At 46.5% G+C, this 19,939-nt stretch overlaps 1 protein-coding gene across 2 annotated transcripts in view; it reads left to right on the plus strand.

Moving 5' to 3' along the window:
• Positions 1-19,939, plus strand: part of LOC117231751 — a 201,725-nt gene that overhangs the window by 26,173 nt on the left and 155,613 nt on the right. For both annotated transcript variants that reach the window (XM_033490460.1, XM_033490461.1), the window contains exon 2: positions 15,545-15,616. In XM_033490460.1, the coding sequence (XP_033346351.1) occupies positions 15,545-15,616 (72 nt within the window). The remainder of the gene's footprint in view (positions 1-15,544; positions 15,617-19,939) is intronic.

Genomic DNA, 19,939 nt, shown 5'->3' on the forward strand with positions numbered 1-19,939 from the left:
ACGTATCATGGGAATGGAAAATTCAAAATGAAATGAAATACCATAAATTTGTCAATTTGATCGAAATTATTACAGTTATATATAAAGTCAGTGATACTATTCGACAGTTAGAACTAAAAGTACTAAAAAAGTTTCTATGCTAAGTGTTTAAATACTGTCACGAACCAGTATACGTTTGATTATTGCAATTTGCGAGATTAGAGTGGAGGATTCATCACGCGTGATGCTCGATACACGAGACCACAAAGTTCTCGAGGCGAGCGCGCGAAGAAAGCTCCGTCGATGATCAAGAAAGTCGAAATATTAGAAAAATGAAGGCGTAGATGGACTTTTCCTCCCCTGTCCTCTATCATCCCCCTCTTGCCGACCGAGGGAAGGACTCTGAGGATTCCGCCACTCTTTGAGTCACTCTCGCTTCTCGCATTGTTTACAGAGTGATGAGTCTTCACACTGGCGCGAGTGCGCCTCTTTCTTTCCTCCTTTCTCTCGATCCGTCTCCCTCGGTCCCATTTCATTCCATTCTTCCGCGTTCCCGCCATTGTTCCGCCGTTCCTTTTATACGGAATAAAGTATCAAGCGGCCCAGCACAATGTACCCCTGTCTTTCTGGGTTCCCTTTATCTCTTTCTCTCCTCTGCTCGCCGCCATCCCCTTCCCTGCCCACCCCTTTCGCGAAATCTTTGTGCTATCGTCGTTCCTCCCGCCGCGCGCAAGATCGCTTTGAACGTCGCCGATCGTTTCTCGTTCATCAAACGGCGGGGCCTGGAAAGAATGCTCCTGTTGGTTGAAACACGTTGAGCAAACCGAACATTCGTCCCGTGGTTTCGTCACTATATTATTCCACATTCGATGAATGTCTGAGTTATTATATCTGCTTCTTCCAGAGAAGACTAGATGATACTTATATATATGGTAATTTCCGTTGCTCGTACAGTGTAACTGAAGGGGTTGATGCTTCGATTAATCATGGGGGATTATAAAGGACACATTGCAGGTTTCAAGATTTAATTATATTATCGTAATACGTATAATAGCTACATAAAGTATTTCCATATAGCCTTTTATCGTTGGTTCTTCTATGAGTTTCATTTCCATAGAGTAGATAATCCAATAGCTCTCGTTATTTTAGATATTTTCGATGTTTTTGGTCCATCGCTAAACTTCCTTCTTTATTCGTTAATATCGATCATTTCTATATGAAGTAGATATGTATCTGTCCGTAATGCTGTAAAAAATTGTTATACATCTCAGCATGTACTCTTTGAGTTTACCTTAGAAACTCAAAGTGCGAAACAAGAGACGGCATTACTCATGGAACGACGTGACATTTAATTATCTGAAGGAAAAAAAGAGATACGAAATTCCTGTACAATTCTTCCCGTTGTCTGCGATTGAAACGTGTGTTTCCAAAGGCAGCTCGAATCGACCAAAAGGTATTTAAATCGACGTCTTCATAGCGCGAAACGTCTCGAAATCTCGTTCACGTCGAAAGAACTCGCCTCCCTCGACCCTCTCTATCCCACTTGTGCAGTCTGGCTTTCTCAACCTTTGCGAGATCCTGCTGGAATCGCGGCCGCGCACAAGGAAGAGGATCCTCCTTCCGTTCTTTCGATTCGCTCGTGTATCAGCTCCGTTGGGTGCACCATGCTATTTGCTAATAAGAGTCTTTTCAACCTGCACCTGGTCTTTGCAAAAGGCGGCGTTGCCGTCGGTGATGCCGTACAATTCGTGCAATTTAATGCGACTCGAATGCCGGTATTAATTAACAGTCGGCTCCCATTCACGCCCTCAAGACGCGCCGGTTTATTCTTATCTCGTCGATAGGCTGCTTCTTGCGATCTGAAAGTACGGGATTTCTTTTCATCCTGCAGCTGTTATTCGCGAACCATCGCTGAAGATCTTTCTTGTATTAAAATTCACGCAACCATATATTCGAAATATTTGTTTCTTTCACTGTTTTACGTGAATCGTACCTTATTCCTTTGATAGTTAGTTAGTTGAAGAACAGTTCGATCTTTATATCGCGCGAGACGAAGTTCACACGTGGAACGATCGATGTGTAATTGCGTTTATTATTCTGTTCAATAACAAGCAACTATCGAAATGTTTATTTCTTTAGCTATTTAATTTATTCACCAGGTCACTTGTTAATTAAAAATTTCTGTATTTACGATGTTGTAAATTAGCAAAAGCAAATCGATTTTAGTTAGATGGCTTTGATGTAGATGGGATATGATATAATTTATTTTTAACAAATGATGCGTAGAAAGACAAAGGACCCTTAAAAAAGAAATGATTACGTCTGAGAGATTGACAATGCGTATGGCGAGATAACTCGTCTCTCTCGATTAATCGTCTCTTAGTCAGATAAAGAAGATTCAATGGAAAAGTTCGATTTTTATATCGAGATGGAATTCACACGTGGAACGGTCGATATGTAATTGCATTTATCGTTTCGCTTAATAACCTCGTTAACCGACGCCCTATCGCGTAACAAAGGAAAGGGGAGTGGAATCGCGTTTCGAAGTGATCCCTAGGGATGACTTGACCGAATCCACGGTCACGCAGGGGTGCCCCGAAAGACGACAGGGGCCGTGCACGCGACCAATGAAAGTCAAACTTGATCGATGTAACAGAGACAGGAAAGGTAACGTCGGAAAGCTGATTTGTCCTCTTGGAAACCTAGCTCTATTGTGTAGGAAATAAATTTCTTTGACGATTCGATCGAATTCTGTCGATACATCCTTTTGCTATTACTATCTGCTGCTTCCTTCTCTAAGAGCTTTTGTACGTTGATTTCCGCGCAACCTTTGCTCCCATAGGCGCCACTCTATTTTTTGCGTAAACCTCGGCGACGATTGTTTAGCCGATCTCTCTGGCCCGGGACCGGGTCGTTAATTGTATCCAACGCGTACAATCTTGGAAGCTAGTGCCAATTGAACCTCACTCGAGCGTAAGTGGGTGATCGAGCTGCGAATAACGAAACGAAGAATCGCGGAAAGGGAGAGGGCAGAGGGGGATGCGAGAGAAAGATGGGTGTGGAGCCGCGAAGAAAGGGGGAGGGAGAAAGAGGAACTCTGAAGAGACGACGCACACGACGCCGGGGCGCCCGTGCCGGTACATTCACGTACACGACGCTGCGTGACGTCACCGCATTGTTAGACGAGCAAGCATTGTAGTCACTATTGTGAGTCTCCGCCATTATTCTAAGACAATCGTCCGACACAATGAGACGGACGGGAGGATGAGTGGGGCGGCCGATTCTCTCTCTTTCTTTCTCTGTCTACAGCCACGGTCTAACCCGTATCACCTCTCTTTTTCTTTCCCTTATCCATCTTGCTGCGTGAAGGTACTTTCCACTCGCCCGGCACTTCGTATTCTTTTGGCTGGTCCTCGCGAAGTGGGCGATCTTCTCCCCCGCAACCCCTCTGCTGATAGTTGCATTTTTGATTTGCGAAGAGAATTGAACGATCTCTGCTGCGGTGGTCAACCTCGTTTCTGCATTCGAGCTGCAACCAAGGATTTTTCATTGGAGACCAAGCATAACAGATTCTTCCACGACGAGGAATCTTTAGAGCAAGGAACTGGTTTCCAATACGTACTTTTCTTAATTCACTGGCCACGAGCTTCGAATGGTGAGAATGAGAAAGGAAAATCGAGGAAGAAGGGTATGGTCGAGACGTCAATGGAGAACGACGCATTGAATTCCTGTTACTCCGGGGGAACGATGATTACGGCATTAACAACGGCCGCAAAAATACAATGCGGAAGAACTCGAGCGAGTCTGGCAGAGTGGTCGTCTAATCGAGTCAGCGCAATTAAACAAAGTCGTCCCGTGAGGTCGCGACATTCGCGGATAGCTTTTCCCTCCGCTGTTACCCCGCGCGCAGCTCGATTCACCGGGTCTCTCCCTCGTTCTTTGCGGCTCGTCGTGGAAGTGCAGGGGATGAAAGGAGAACAAGAGAAGTACAGACAATAGATTCGGCTCGCCGGTGTGTTGGTGGCGCTGCATTGTCGCCCGGCATTGTTGCGGCCCGGTTATTGTGTCGCTGTTTTGTGACCGATCGCAAGGTGGCGTGCCTCGTGTGCACGAACCCAACCACCTCGGCCACGATCGTTAGGCACGTTCGCGATTATTCGGAGAAACGATCGTTCGACGATAAACCGGCCTCGAAAGTCGCCTCCCCCGGAAGGTCGTCGCGGAGCGAACGAGCGGCACAAAAGTTTGCGGATCGAGCTTTTTCTCCTATTGACGGCCCTCGCGGAATAAATGAAAGAGTGGAACGTCGTCGAGAGACGAGGGGGGTCCGCGGTGCTCCTCTCGGTTCGTTTCGCATCGCTTCGAGGAACAGTCGTTTCGATGATGTATTCTTTCCTATCGCGAGCATGATTTTCTTTCGTCGTTTCTTTCTCGGTTTCTCCGGTTCCTTGGTATAGTTAGAATCCGCGAGTATGGAAAAGGTTTGGAAGAAGAAAGAGAGCCCGGTCTCGTTAGGTCGCGCTGCAAATTAACTATCAAACCGTGTAATGTTCGTGAAAGAGGAAGAAGAAGAAGACCGAGACGCGATGCTCTGACGGGAAAAAATCGCGGTATAGCGATGAGTTAGAGCTGTGGATAGAGATAGGAAAAAAAGGGGCGACACTGTGTGGTTGTCCTAAGGCTGTAAACTAAGGCGACCGCGTCGCGCATCCTTAGAGTGGCTGCACTTTGAGTGCGCAGCTCGGTGGTGTGCCGTAGGTGCTGCAGGCGGCGTAGAGAAGGCCATTGTAAGGCCCGTGCACGGTATTCACGGGAATGAATGCGCCCTCTGGAGCGACACAGTCTCAGATGTAAGACACAAGAAGCATAAAAGAGTTGCCATTATGCGAAGCTTAAATAACAGGCGCGCGCTCGCGAACTCTCTCGCGCACACCGACGCTCGCTTAAACACGAACTCGCGGGCTATCTGTGTAAGCTGCCACACAAAGAGGCAGTTGCATTCTACGGCCGGGGTATTTCTATGGACTGTTTGTGGCGCTCCTGCCTTGTACGGCCACTTCTGTCCTCGGTGCCTCGGTCTTTCCCTCTTCACAACTTCTCTCTTTCGTCTCGTCGCGATTCTTCTCTTTTTCTTCTCGTCGTCGTACTTCTTCTCTTCCTCGTCCGTTTCTTTTCTTCTCCGCTTTTTCTTTTCTCTTCTTCCGTGCCTTCTGGCCCTTTCCTTCGGACTTTCTTCCTCTTTTCTATCGCGGATCGCGTCGCCTCTTTCTTTTCCTTCTTCTGTCAGAGCCGTCGAGTTCACTTGCTTCCTTAGTTCCGAAGAACGACACCGTCGCGCGATCTCGTAGACGTTGTCGCGTCGCATTTTTCAGCGAGCGAAAAGACGACGAGAGTTCACTTTCTTGTTCTCCATCTAGCCGTGCCACCTCCCCGTACCTTGGCAGCTGTGTTAAATGCTAATTATCGGAGAGCGTCGCCAGGAGGGACAGTGCTTCTCCGAGAAAAACAAGTTACGTTATGACCTGACGATGAAAGTGGAATTTCCATGAAACGACGATTAACTTGGAAACATCTTCGTACGTACAAGACACTGGTAAATCGTACCAAACTTACGAACAAACTGTGAAAACGTTGTTCGTTAAAACGTTGGAAGTTAAAGGACGATTTTATACGTCGATTACGATAGATCGGACACGGCAGGGATACGGGCGCAAACTGATTCAGGGCAAGTAGAAACAACAGGTGCACGCCAGACGAGCGGGCTGCTAACGCCGAGGTTTCGATCGTTCAACCCCTTGACTCACAACCCCTCCAGAACTCGCGGTTATGTCAGGCGTTGGCCTCTGGCATTGCGGTAGGTTCCACGCGTTACCCTCGTCCCTGATCTCCGTTCTGATCCCTCTGGTTTATTCCGCATAGCGGTTACTCGGTGGTGTTTCGTCCCTCCGTTTGATAATCCAATCGTTTTGCTTTAACCGATTGTCAAACTTTATTAACTCTTTCTACAGAAAATATAGTATTTTGAGAAGCAGGTTGAAGAAAATTAAATTATTTTTTATGGCGAATTCTCCTTTATCCGTGACGAGAAAGTTTGATTCGCGTTGTATCCCTTTGGTTGATTCGCGAAACTTTTTATTCGCTTTTCCTACGAGAAGATTAACTCACACGGGGTTGGCATTGTTTCGAACTTAAAATAACCCACATCGAAGCATGCAGGTGTCTTTTTTCCGTTCTCTATACGCCAACGGACGAGTCAATGGTGTAATGTGGGTGGTGGATCGGGTAGGTGCGCGCGCCCTTATTCGACTCTTTTGTCTAGGCGTCCATTCTCTGGCACATTATCAGGCCTATTGTCCCTCACATTGTTACCCCTACCCCGTCGTCTCATTGTTTTGCAATTTCCCCCACTTAACCGATACGACCGCCCCACCAACATCCCTTTTCTCGGTTCTCCTTCTCGTTCTCTCCCGCTAACCATCCCTATATTCCTTCGCATTCGCTTGCCCTATTGCACCGTCGGTCCTTTCCTCTATCGCGTATTCCAGCTTCTCCATCGTGTTTCGTGTGTGCCTTGAAAAGCTAACGAGACGTTCGTTATCTTGTCTTCTGGAAATGTATTTAAGTGCACGTATGGGGAAAATGGAAATAGCAGGTCTGCGTCTATATGGTTGGAGATTATGCAGCACGGTTTGCGGCAAGTTTCACGTTCCCTTACACGCTTCTATGCTTATTGGTAGGTGATATGGTTGAAAATTTTCGACATCTCGCTTTAGGAGAACGCATTGTCCTTCGATAATTTATTAATTTCTGCACACACCGTTTGCTATACGCGGTAATGCGACCACACGTCTGCGCTGAATAGGATTGGAAAGAGATGTGGAAAAAAAAAATGAGGCGACCGGTGGTTCGCTTCGTAATTCCTCGACGCTAGCAACGAAGGGAAAGTTTCGAAACGAGAATTTCAGTCACCGCAGCAACCAGAAAGGACGGATGCCTGGAAAACAATAATTAGGAACGCCCGGTGCGCGAATCCGTACAACGTTCAGTTGAGAATATATTTCCGAGCTTTCAGCTCACTCCCTCACCCCCTGTGTCTTTCTCCGCTCTGGCTGCGCCACTCGCCCCTCCGCTCGAAGCCCTTGGAACTCCGTAAAATAGACAAAAGCTCTGCTGCCGAACAATTCGTCTATTCTACTGCGCGGTTACGAGCGAACGAGCTTGAGCGTATAACATATTCGCATGGACTCTCTCTCACTCTCTCGCACGCTCACTCTCTCCCTCTCACTCTGCACACCCCCTCTACCTTACCACCCTTTTCCTCCCCTTTATCCAACACCAAACTCGACGTCCTCCTGCTTCTCCTCGATCCCTTTTACACGGCGATCGTCCTTCGTCCTGTGCGTGTGACCGACGACACTGGCATCCACACACGTTTGACTGCACCTGTGTATACCTTTTCATCGCACCGCCCTATTCTGTGAGCGCAGTTTCCAACTTTTAACAGGTTCCTCTGTCGGCAGACGTGGCTATTTGCGTCCTCCTACCTTCCCGTTGATTCCATCGAGTCTTTCGATTAGCCGATCTTGCACAGCGTAGTATACACGTTCGTGTTGTCCAATTTTCTCATCCGTTATTTTCCTATTCTCTGAGAGTCTGCTCGATCGTTGGCCCTGTAAATTTGGTCGGTTTTAGGCCGAGCTTTCGATTCAGGCCGGAAAATCGTTGTTTAACGGACGGACGGGGGTCGTAGAGACACAGAGAGAAGTTCGTTCGCGCGAACTTTCTCTCGGATCGGCGAGAGGCCGGCATTGTGAGGCCGGAAACGAGGGAAAAAATTCAAATTATTCCGGCACGCATTTAGGCTTTTTCTGCGGGGAACGACAGCGCCGGTTAAATTTGCATCGGCAGCTTATTCACTGCCGTGAAATCTGGAAATCTCGAGCAGCAGCCGCGTGCAAGCTTTCCGCGAGAGGACTCGTATTGTACGAGTCGCATAGAATTCGCGCACTGAATGCTCTCGCCACCCTCTCCCAACTTTCCTCCTCCTCTCTCCCTCTTGCTTTTCTCTTACTCACTCACTGTTCTTTCCTTCTGCGTTTTTCTTTCTTCCTACTCCTGCTGTCTCTTTTTCCTCTTCCCCTCTCCTTTCTCTTTTCTCGTTGAAGCCTCTTTTTATTACGGTTTATAATACGCAATATATCCCGACGCTCGCGCCGGAAGATTAATAAGACTGACGCGAGGTATCGACATTCGAATAGAATGGCTTTGAACGAGCGTATCGGGCATTTGGCTGGTATTTTCGTGACAGCATCACGACGCCTCGTTTGTCACATTACGAGCCATCGACTTTTCCCCTCCGGCGGTGCGCCGCAGACGCGCGTGCTACCGTATGCAGCGAAATTATGCAGCCCGATGCATAATTCCGACGATGCTTTCGCGACCGTCGCGCTACTACTGATTCGTTCAAGCGGTTCAACCGTACCGGCAATCGCTCTTGACGTGCACGCCGATCATCGCATCGCGCGCGTCCTCGTTATCGTTACAAGACAGATAGGAATACTATTATTTATCTCGCTCTTGTATACGCTTAGAGAACGTTTCCAGCTTGTTGAAACTTGCTGCACGATTTTCTTCGTCTTTCCGGTGTAAATGATCGACGTAATCGTAAAAGATATCACGCGTATGTTCCTTTCACATTATACGTCATTTTCACTGCCATTCATCCGATATCTACGCGTCATCGATGTTTGCTTTTGCTACGCGATATCCTTGGAAACACAGGATACGATTGCGCCTATAGCTAGCGTGGATGTGTCGGCAGGTGCCAATTCTCTCTACTCGTGTCCCATTCTGTTTTGCCTCCGAGCCTCTCCGATGGGACTGCTTTCAGGAAGTTGGCAATGCAATTTCGATGATGAATACTCGCGTCGAACGCTAGGATTCCATACGATCTGTCTGTGGCTAAATACGCGATCTTTCGTGCGACGCGTTCGTTCGTTTCGAACGGACTTTAGGAAATAATCATGGAAGTTTCATTTGGAGCATTCGTTGGAGATTAAAAGGGGGAAACTTGATAAAGGTCTGAACAGCGTTTCCGTTAGGTCGAAGTCATCGAATCGACCGTCAAATTCGACAAAGGTGGCAAGAGGGTAACAAGGAAAGGGTGGATTTCGGGGGTGGTGGTTATGGTAGTGGTCTGGTAACAATAGGTCGCAGTGGTGGTGGTCGCCACAATGCCGGCTTGCCTGACTTCTTTGCGTGTCAAATGACTGAAAAGCCGTGGGGAGTGCACGGGCGGGGGGTTGTGGGTGGACCAAGCGGATGGGGGTTGCAGGGCGGGTACACGGTGGTATGAAAGGCGTGCTTTGTTTGGAAACAATGCCGATACTCGGCTACATCCTCATCTCCATTCTTCGCCTTGACGCAGCGCCGCTCCGAAAAGGGTTGCCTTTATTCATCCCTGATTAAAGTTATAGGTTATTTTCGCTCTGTTTCGCGGGGAAATGCTTTCGAAAATTTTCACCAGCCGAGTTTTCCGCGTGTCTCTCTTACTGTCCTCGAATTAAGCCGCAATTGTCCAGTAACCAGTGCACGCGTAATTGACTCGAAGCATAAAATTTCTGTCGATTCTCCTATCAAATTCTCACACGTTCGCCTATTAAACGCCCCTTTATTCCAAACGATTCCCTTCATACGCTCAATTAACACCAGCGAGACGCTCGAAACTTGTCGCGTGCTCCTCGAATTCGATCGATCTCAACCTTGTCGTCTCTCCAACACCTGTCACTCGCATTCGTAGTACGAAATATCGAAATTCGAATCGGCAGTCGCGATTCCTCACAGTCGCCGCATTTCCAGATGTTATCGTACGCATCGGCTATCCATTGGCGATTCGAACACGACTCGTGAAAAAGTCGCGAGTTTAGTCGCAACAAACGCATCTAATTCACCGGGACAGTGACGTGGTTGCACATCGGTTGGACTTGGCCAGTCGGAAATTCGCCTCCAACCACCGGCGTTTTCTCGTTTCAAAGAAGGGTAAGCCTGGCCCGTGGAAACCGGTAGAGGAGACATCGCCGAAGGAAAGCTCATAACAAACTATTGAAAAGCCAACGAATGAAAAATCAATGGCGGGTGGGCACGGGCCAGACCGGTCCGGGGATGGGGTATATACGCGGAAGGGAAAGCTACAGGGTGGAAGTTGGGGGTGGTTTGGTGAATGGAATATTATTGGGGCATCCTTTCACGCGGACTCCACGGAAGCTAGAAGACCTCATCTGGCGAGCTGTATGGATGCCGTTCGCCCCGGCAATGCCGCCTATTGAACCGTTGCTTATATATGTATGTATTTACACACGTTCGTAAGTACACACACGCGTGTACGCGCGCGTGTTTCTACACGAGCTTGTTGCACACATCTTTCACCGCGCTACACTAACACCTTCTCTTCGTCTTCGCGCGTTAGTCTGTGCTCGTGTGTGTGCACGTACGAATATCTATAAATGCACGTAGTAGCCTAGTGTCTCTGTGTTGGTGTAGGTTCTTACATTTCATGATTTATCACGCAGCTTTCAGCGGGCCTCAAAGCGTCCTGAAAGCGCGCAGATTGATAAAAGAAATAATAGAGGACGCGAAATAGAGGGACTCGATCTGATACGAGAAAAGAGCGCGAGGGTGGCTAGGCGAGGGGATGAGATAGACAGAGGATGAGCGAGAGACGAAGATGCAGAGGCTCCAAGAGTGGAACGGCCAAACGACAAGGATGACAAGAGAAGGGGGGATGCCGAACGTCGTTTCTGTGAAATAGGGGTGGTGGATCCTTTCGATACGTTTCAGCTTGCATCCCTCCACCCTTTTTCCTACTCGATTGCGTGTCTTTATACTCAACTGGCACGCGGGCTTCCCCGTCTCTCCCTGTCTCTCCCTGTCTCTCCCTGTCTGTCATTCGAGTAAACAATATTCCTTTCACTCTTCGTCGTTTCTCTGCGAGGTTAACGTTTTGTCTTCTAAAAATAGGATTTCCAATAAATGTTAGAGAAATACACTGTCGATCGCAAGTAATAAAATACTTAATGATATTAAAGTTGCTATTATCTTCTAGATATACGTGTTTCATTGTACGTCTATTTTGACTCATATCTATGATTTCATTCGTTACATACATTGCCACTCGTGAGATTTCAAATACTTTAATCGGTTTATAGTAATCGTACAAGGTTTACTAAAACGTACTATAAATTAATCGTGAATTAATAATTAAAATTATATCAATAGTTGTTTCAATTTTACGAAATTACCATGTTATACATCCAATGCGATAATAAAGACGGTGACTAATAGTTGCAATATAATTGTTTTAATCATAAACAAAACGTTTTAATTCTCTCAAAAAAGAAACGAATAAAATCTCCTCTTTAATCTTTTTCGTGGTAACGAAGATCCTACAAGAAAATCGACAGGATCGCAAATCAACCCACGATATCTTTTCGCGTTCGTTGTAACATCTTCGTTGGAACATCCTCATTGATTCTTGCATTTTGATCTTAATTCGTCTTAGAATCGTCCGTTGTGACATGTGTACGCATTTGCACAAAAATCGGACGAAACGTGTAATCGGTGTTGCATCTGTTCCCTCTTTTTCTCCACGTGGCGAAGTTAATCGTTTCGAAAGGAGGCGTTTGCCTTAAGGTGCGCGTGCGGCGAGATTGTAGCGGCGTATGAAGACAGGATAAAGGGGCTGCGTGGGTGGTGGAGGATCGAAAGGCGCGGGCGGTTGGAAAGCCGGAAAGTTGCAAATGGGATGAAAGGGGACGGCAGCTCGCGCGAGAGATAGAGAGGAAAGAGGGGAAAGACAAAAGGGGTGGTAGAGAACTGTGAATCCCGTGGCAGCATTGTCACTCCATTCGCCGGGGTTGCAAAGCCGGGGCGGTTCCGATGCCACCACTTCCACCGCTTTTACCACCACCACCCCGTGCTCGCTTCAACCCCGCGAGCTAGCCTTGTTTTACTGCCGTCTTCCGGATTGTCTACCGAATCGACCGAAGCAGTTAATTACTCGTTAATGTACTGCGTCGCGATATTATTATTTTCAGACCAGTCGCTCTAGGGTTATCAAAGAGTTTGTTCGCCTGCTGGCTCTGTTACCATCTAATGCGACAGTCTGAAATCGAAGAGTGCCGTTTTGTCTATAAAGTGTAGAACTGGAAAGTGGGCAAGTGGGTAGGAATTCAGAGTTGATTGATCGTAATGGATTAGGTACTTCGACTATAAAGTATCGTTATGGTATCTCTCTTCTTTTTGCATAATCATTTATCCATTATATTCTGTACAATAGACAACTCTGTATAATAGATACAGACAACACGTGGCTGATAACTGGCTGTTCCTTCTATTCAGTCCAGTTGCGATTTTCGAATCTTCGCCCGTGAACGTTACCCTCGTTTCAACAAATAAAACAACTTTTAATATTCACGGGGAAATTTATAAAAATCATAGAGATGTGAAACTACACACCTTCCATTGTACTTTTAAACTTAAGAAATTTCCTAGTCATAAGACCATTTGTTGAACGACGACTAAAAGATCAACGTCCCTCTATCAATAGTCGATAAATTACTATACAAAAGATGAGTGAATCTAGAGAAATAGCTCTCTTACCCCTGGTGCCATCATACTTGTCTTCTCGTTTCTATACATACACATTGGGAGCGTATTGGAGAATGATGAAGACATTGAAAGTATCGTTAGAACGTCCCCCAAAACGGATGACTTTACGATCCTGGCATTATACAGCCGTCAACCCTTCACCAGGATGGTTAAAGCGCGCCCTTGGAAGGGACCAATTCGAACGAGCGATTTATCATTATCTCGATAACCCGGCGAAGATAAGGCGGTCGACGCGGCGAGCGTTGTGTTCGCACGGGGTGGTCGTATGATTTACTATTTCCTCGGCGCATCTGCTCGCTTAATTAACGTTTCTCCGATGCCATTTCGAAGATACGTATCAACGGTCGCAGCCGTGGCTCGCGCGGAGCCACGCTGGAAGATGTAGCTTGGAAATGTCAGCAGTCGATGTAATTGTGTTTCGTGACGTGCTTTATTGCCGTGCGATAAAATTTACCGACAGGGATTCCTTCCTATTCTCCACCCCCGTTTTGATTTATTCCTGTACTGTATACTGTTTCGCAGTTTTATTTAATCAGTCAGCCTCATGGTCATGGTACGTTTCGATTTATATTTTTCAAACCTGACTATGTATATACATATATACATATGCATACTATATACATACATACATATGTATATATATATATATATCTAAAGCGATAGAAAAGGAATAAAAAATAAATAAATAAAAAAAAAATACTCTCACCGCCTGACAACTTTAAACGGACCGGCATTCAAAGTCTGTAATTGTTGTCGATAAATCATGTAGCTCTTTTATTCCACATGCGCGTGTTTTTTTGGTTCGGCTTACACAAAAAACAATTCGGTTGATAGTTTACGAGCAATGAAACGCGATCTTTTTGACCGCACGAACATTTCCAATTCACCGGCGATACTGTTTATGCCCCCTTCTGCCATGCGGTCAATAAGTATAATACACGTAAAGCGAAAATTTGTCGAAATAATGGATGGCTAACCGCATTTTTCAATGACTCATGTATCGACTCGTGTACGTGCTTTAGGGTGATCACACGCGGGGTAGCATATTGCGCGATCGTAGGGGTGGATCGACTGGAAGCGCGTACGGGGGCGTGGTGTCGATCCGATGATGCGTGCACAGATTCACCCTTCGTCCTCGATCCCTTCTTTTCCCCTGTACTACTACCTTTTTCGCTTGTTTTCCAAGATGTTTTATCCTCTTCAACGATGTTATCGGCGATATCGTGTTTGCGAATAATAAACAAGTTCACGGTCTTTCATCGGACGATCGATCTCATTTTTACATTTTAGTATGAAATTTGGAATCGATTTGACCTCAATTTTCCATCTTACCTCGTGCTATACAATTAAGAATCATATATTTCTCGCTTGATAGATTTCTCAACGAGACATTGTTCCCGTAGATCGGAATCCGTTTCCTTTCGTGTCGCAGAATCGGGCCAACCAAGTGTCCGCGATATTTTATCGAAGACAAACTCCCAACGCATATGCGCTCAAATATAATACTATGATCACGGTGCCAGGTCATCCTAATATGTTGGAATATATTTCCATCTCATGGACATCTCATTGGGATCGCGAAGTGACGCAGTCAGCTATTACGTTTATTAAGTTGCTGGGATTGGGCTGATTTCGAGAGAGGATAGGAGTGGTGGATCCGCGGAAGGGAGTTGGTACTGGAGAAGAAGGATGAGCTAGGAGGTGGCTGGCGAGGGTTGAATGGTTTAGAAGCAGGGGGTGTATTGTACCAAGCATTGTCTGCCCCATTGTGTGACATCACGGCCCGATAACTGCCGATAAGACCGCGGCAATGCTCAGCTTGTGTGTACGTGTAGGTGCGGCCGTTTGTGTGTTTGGCCACGGACAGAGGAGACCGAGAGAGAAAGAAGGAAAGAAGAGGCAAATACGAAAGAAATATAATGTAGGTAGAGGCTATAGATCGTCGTCGCCGCGAGGGGGCAAAGGATGGCTGATGGAGGTCGAGTGACTTTGCGGGGTACTCGCCCCTTTATTCTTCTGATTTCTCGTTCCTCTTCCGCGGATCGAAATCGCATGCCGCTGCTAAACGCTCGTCCTTTGTGCCTCGCAACGTCCCCGCTGATAGAACGCGCCAGGCCGAGCCTTGAACTCTTACTGCCGCATTCACCGATACTTCCCAGTTATTGGAAAGTGGATCCGGACGCGGTTGCGTACCAACCCAGACCCGCGATTAAGCTTTGCCTTCGTTCAGTCGGAGGACGGAAGCTCCGGAAGCTTCCACGTTTTGCTTACTACCTTTTCTCTTAATTCGTTGCTCGAGTTGTACTATAGTTCAAAGCGAGTTAATCTCAAAACCTAATATGTACATACGTAAATGTTAACGTAGTAAAAGTATAGTATCTCGCAAAAGTATTTAACAATTTCTTTATGACAATGTAGGTATATTAAAATATACCTTTATAGCCGTAAAGTAACAGCTCAGGTAGAAAATCAACCAAAACGTACTTATGAATCATATGATTCCCTTCGTGAGTCTTAGGCGAGTCACGAATTAAAAAGTACAGAAAAGCGACGATGTTACATTGCTGTTTTTCAAATTTAAAGTTAAAATAAAGATAGTCTTCGTAAGGTCTCAGATGCTACGTTCTGCGCGGCCAACTGTCGCGATTTTCGCGTTTGTTTCGTAATTGGCTACGATCGACTGACTACGAAACATGAAAAATCCTTTAATCAAGGCCCGATTTTATCTGACGCGTTGAAACGAACTTTGATCGCGAAACTTAGCGCTGCTGATTTGGCGCGAAACGCGCTTTAAAAGGCCGAAGCAGGCCTCCACTCGGCTCGCTCGAAATTCCCGGCAATTTCTACAACTTTGCTGCTTAACTCCGCTGGTCTCATTAGGACGTGATTTCTGTTCCAGGTGCTGGAGTCTCGGAGGCCCGTGGCGCGGTAAGTGGCACTTTCGCCCTTTTCATTCCAGACAGAGCCGCGGGTGAGTAATCGTTTAAACCCGTGCGCCACGGTTCGTTGCATTAACGTTGAAGAGAAAAAAAAAGAGTGTCATTGAGAAGGAAGTACCCCAGTCCAAACCACCACCCCACACGCGTACAACCCTCCTCTCGCTGACGTTATATTGACCCAACACAGAAGCGCGTATCGATGCTCGGCCGCGTGGCTGCCGGCCGAATATGAATAACAATCAGAAACTATAATCCCTCCCTCGCGATATGTATATATATAAAGTTCGTAATATATGTATACGGTGGCCTTTACGAGCACGGACATTTTTATGTTAATCAACCAATCGGGGGACGAGTCGCCGATTTCCCCTTCCTTCCCTGCTTCTCTATTGTAAATAGAAATCGTGGCACGAATTTGTTCCGCGGCAAGGCGAAAAAAAAAGGAACGTAACGAAGATCGTAAAGAATGGGATCTTTCACGAGGGTGTGCGCGCGTGGACCAGACTGCTGGACCGAGTTCAGTAGGACGAGATGATTGACCCGAGTATAGTGGATTCTGTACCCTAAAGGGAGACTTTTTTTTCGCGTCAACGCGGAAGAATCTCGAACCTCGTGACAAATATAAAGGCTCTGGATTTATATCTCGCCCCCTATTGATTATTTCCTTCTGTTCTACGATTTCTACGAATTCTAAATTCGACAATTGCGTTCCAACGTTAGAATATGCTTCTAAAATATTTGTAGGATTATCCGAGGAAGTCTGATTCGAATACTTTACCGGCGATTCGAGGGAAGAAGGGTCGTGAAACGAATCCGCCTCAAGGTTCCCTTTTCACTCGGAATTCGCGCGCGTTACGCTCGGCCCAGTTGCCCGATCTCTCGGCGAGCAACGCGATATTCTTCTTTCCTGGCCGCGTCTTAGTTGCGCGATTTCGGCCGTTTCAACGGCGAACGGTTTGAATATTCGTCGAAACATGGTCAGCCTCTTGTTCGTCTGAGCCATTCACGCGGATTTCTTCATCGGCGTCTGGCTTGTCGGCCACTCGCTGATGTTAGGCGAAATAGAGAAACGGACGGCGCGCCGCGCGCGTTAACCAACGCTCTTCCGAGCATTGTACAACGATTTGTACGGATTTCAGTTCTTTTGCTGTGTGGGCGCGTACACGCAACCAACGGCCGCCTCGAATCGCCTCGTCTTGAGAGCGCGTTCCATGCTTCTCCCGCGAGAGAGAAAAAGAGCGAGAAGGAGAGAAACGTGTGTAAATACAGAGACAGCCTAGCGAGGAACGAGATAAAGATAGGCGAGCGGAGTAAGAGAATCGCGAGGAGCAGCACGATAGACGGAGAAAGAGACGAGAGAGAAAGAAGACCGTGGCTGGCCGTTTTGTGCGCGCCGCGCAAAAGATGCCTTTGAATCCTTAATTCCCTTTGAAACTCTCATTCTGGGAGCAAAATGGCGAGAACGAACCGTATTCTTCGGTTGAATGACGTATTGAGCGAGTTTTGTATGCCGTTGCGTCCGCGTGTGGCTCATCCAGAGCCTATGCCTGCTTATACGTAATACGTTCGCTCTTTTCTCTTCCTACGTTTCTTGCTGCGAAGAAGAGGGCCCGCAGCGTTGCTCTTTTTCTTCGTTCCCGTCTTCCCCCTCTTTCGTTTTTCTAACGTTCTTTCAGTATTCCTTCGTTACTCGCGTCACGCAGACTTTTACGCGCGATTCTGCAAACTTTTTCTTACTCTTTCAGCGAATTGAACGTTACTTTTGTCTGTTCGAATAACGAACAGTACAATGTAGTGAGTATCGAGACACCTGCTGATGTTTTGTACACGTTGAATTCTTTCGCTTTTATCTTTTAGTTGTGAATCTGTTACTTCATTTGCATTATACGATAGGATAAAGACCATAATAGTCAGAGAAAATAGGTCAGTTTCTCTTGGAATTCTAATTAATCGAAGACCACACGGGAAAAATTTGACGAGTCCATCGTGTTGAGTCTCTGAACGTAATGTAAAGCAATTGTTCGATACATCTACGACGTTTTATAGGCAGATGTACACGTAATATATTCGTAAAAGGTGTGCACAGTGTCGTGTACCTTTGCCCAGCTTATGTTCGTGCGTGATATCAGATTGTCATTTCGTCGACGATTGCCCAAACGCGTCCCATAATTACCTTCGTTACGTCGTAGGTTGAATGAAAAGAGCGTGACGATCGGGGGAGGAAAGGACGGAGGGAAGGGCGCAGGATCCGAAAGTGACGGGAAGGGTGGGTGATCTTGCGGACTTAATCGGGCATTGGTGCTTTCCTTCGCGAACAATTGACGTCTGACTTTGACGTGCCCTCCGACACTTTCTCCGACTTCTCTTTCTTCCCCGTTCTTTGTTCGATGAGAAATCGGTGGAACGCGAAGTCGAGCCTGCCGATCGATGGTCCATCATTTACTCAAAGATTCCTTCGGCTCTCCCCGCGAAAAATCGTCTGTTAAGCGCTTTCGCGAACTTTGAACACTTTTTAATTAAGGACACGGACGAAATATAATTTTGCACAGCGGTACTGGTTTTACTTTCACGCAGTTAGCCCTTTGGTTTTCGTTCTTGTCTCGAGCAAAAAGTTTCCAAGAAGCGTTCTACGTATTTCTCGATTTCTTTCACGAAAAATGAACTACTCGGGGATTTGAGGCTTTAAGAACGAAGTGAAGACGCAAAATTGGCCTTCTCTCTCGTTATTTCCAACGATATTTCGTAACGGTTGCTCTGCGTGTTGAACGCTGAGTTAAAAGATAGAAAATATCCTTATGGCAAATGAACAAAGCGTCTCCTTCTCCATGAGATAAGGTTTGGAAAATCCAAATTAACGATACGGTCGATTCTCTGGAATCTGTCGGACTATCGCGGCGACAAAGTCTGTGGCGGCTGTTGAAGGCAAGAATTCCACATTATCGGCCGGGTTTCTCGCGGATACAATTTCCCAACACAATTTCTTTTCAGTCGCCCGAACGAATCTAACCCGGGCTCGGATGGTGGGTGGCAAATGGCAAAGGGGGAGGGTGAGAAAGAGAAAGAGTTAGCTTTGATAGAGGGGTTGGGGGGGAGCAGAGCAGCGCAGCCCATATTCGTGCATTGTGGCACGTTCCATCGCGTTCTCAACTGAACTGAACTCGACTCAACAGTGGAGGACACAATGGGCGGTATGAATAAGTATAACAGACAGACACCGGTACAGACAGACACAGGTAGCTCAGGCCGCAGTATGTGAATGAGGAACCCATTTGATAACACGCCTCCACAGCCACCCAGGTCCATTGTGTCGCTTCCTATTCAGCTGCTCTATGCCCTCTTCTCCTCCTATCCCCTCTCTGCCTCCTTCTGCACCCCCACTGCTTCTGCTGTTCCTGCTCTTCCTCACCTCTTCATCCTCTATCTTCCCCTTCTCCATTCGTTCGTTCCGATATCACCACGGAAATCTTATCCTATCGAGCCCCTCTGTACCTTTGTACACGCGAAAAATCATGAGGGCATCCGTTCCCGTTTCGCGCTTCCGGTTGCACATGATACTTACTATATCGCTTCTCTGGTCCTTGGTTACAGCGTCTTAACGCTCGACGAGTGTTACATGTTAACGCGGGAAGAACTTTGGAAAGGAGAATGATTGAGAATGGTTAAATCTTGAGCGGTTCTGTAATCTAAAACGTTGATAGAGCATCGTTACTACTAGATCTCAAACAATCTCGCATTCTTTAGTTACAAATGTCCCATCTGTCGTCTGCAAACGATCCAAAAAAAAAAAAAAAAAAGACAAGAGGAAGAGATCGAATGCTTTACTAGTTTTCCACCATTTAATTTAGAAGGTTTACTCGTTATTTTGCAACAGCCAGGGTAATACCATTTCGCTTATTCGACGCATCTTGAAAAATGAAAAAAATGCGCTAGATAGAATATTTTAATTTCCTGTTGGCTTTGATGCAAATGAATGAAACGCAAAAATTCCAGTACTACTTTATGGATGCAAGTCAATGCTTATACTGTACGTAAAAAGAACTGACAAAGATATTAATCCAATCACATTCGGTTGGCTCGTCAAAACTAGAAAGCTAGAAAGGATTGCTTCTGCATTATCCGGTCTCCTTTTTTCCATCTTTGTGTAAAAACGAGGAACGATGTGGTAGTGTCGGTACGGTGAATATAATTTTTATCTATTTCGCTTGGCAGTTGAGTTATTACTTTGGCCAGCAGCGCAAGGTTTACGGCCTTGTTACGCGGAGATTGGCTTAGATAAACCCTTTGCGAGATAGCGCGACGACTTCGTAAGAATTTTCATCATTTTTACACGAGGGGGTTCACGGCCTCGTTCAAGT

Source organism: Bombus vosnesenskii, unplaced genomic scaffold (genome assembly GCF_011952255.1).
Source record: "Bombus vosnesenskii isolate JDL3184/JDL3185 unplaced genomic scaffold, Bvos_JDL3184-5_v1.1 scf7180000013273, whole genome shotgun sequence".
In the NCBI taxonomy this organism is placed as follows: domain Eukaryota; kingdom Metazoa; phylum Arthropoda; class Insecta; order Hymenoptera; family Apidae; genus Bombus; species Bombus vosnesenskii.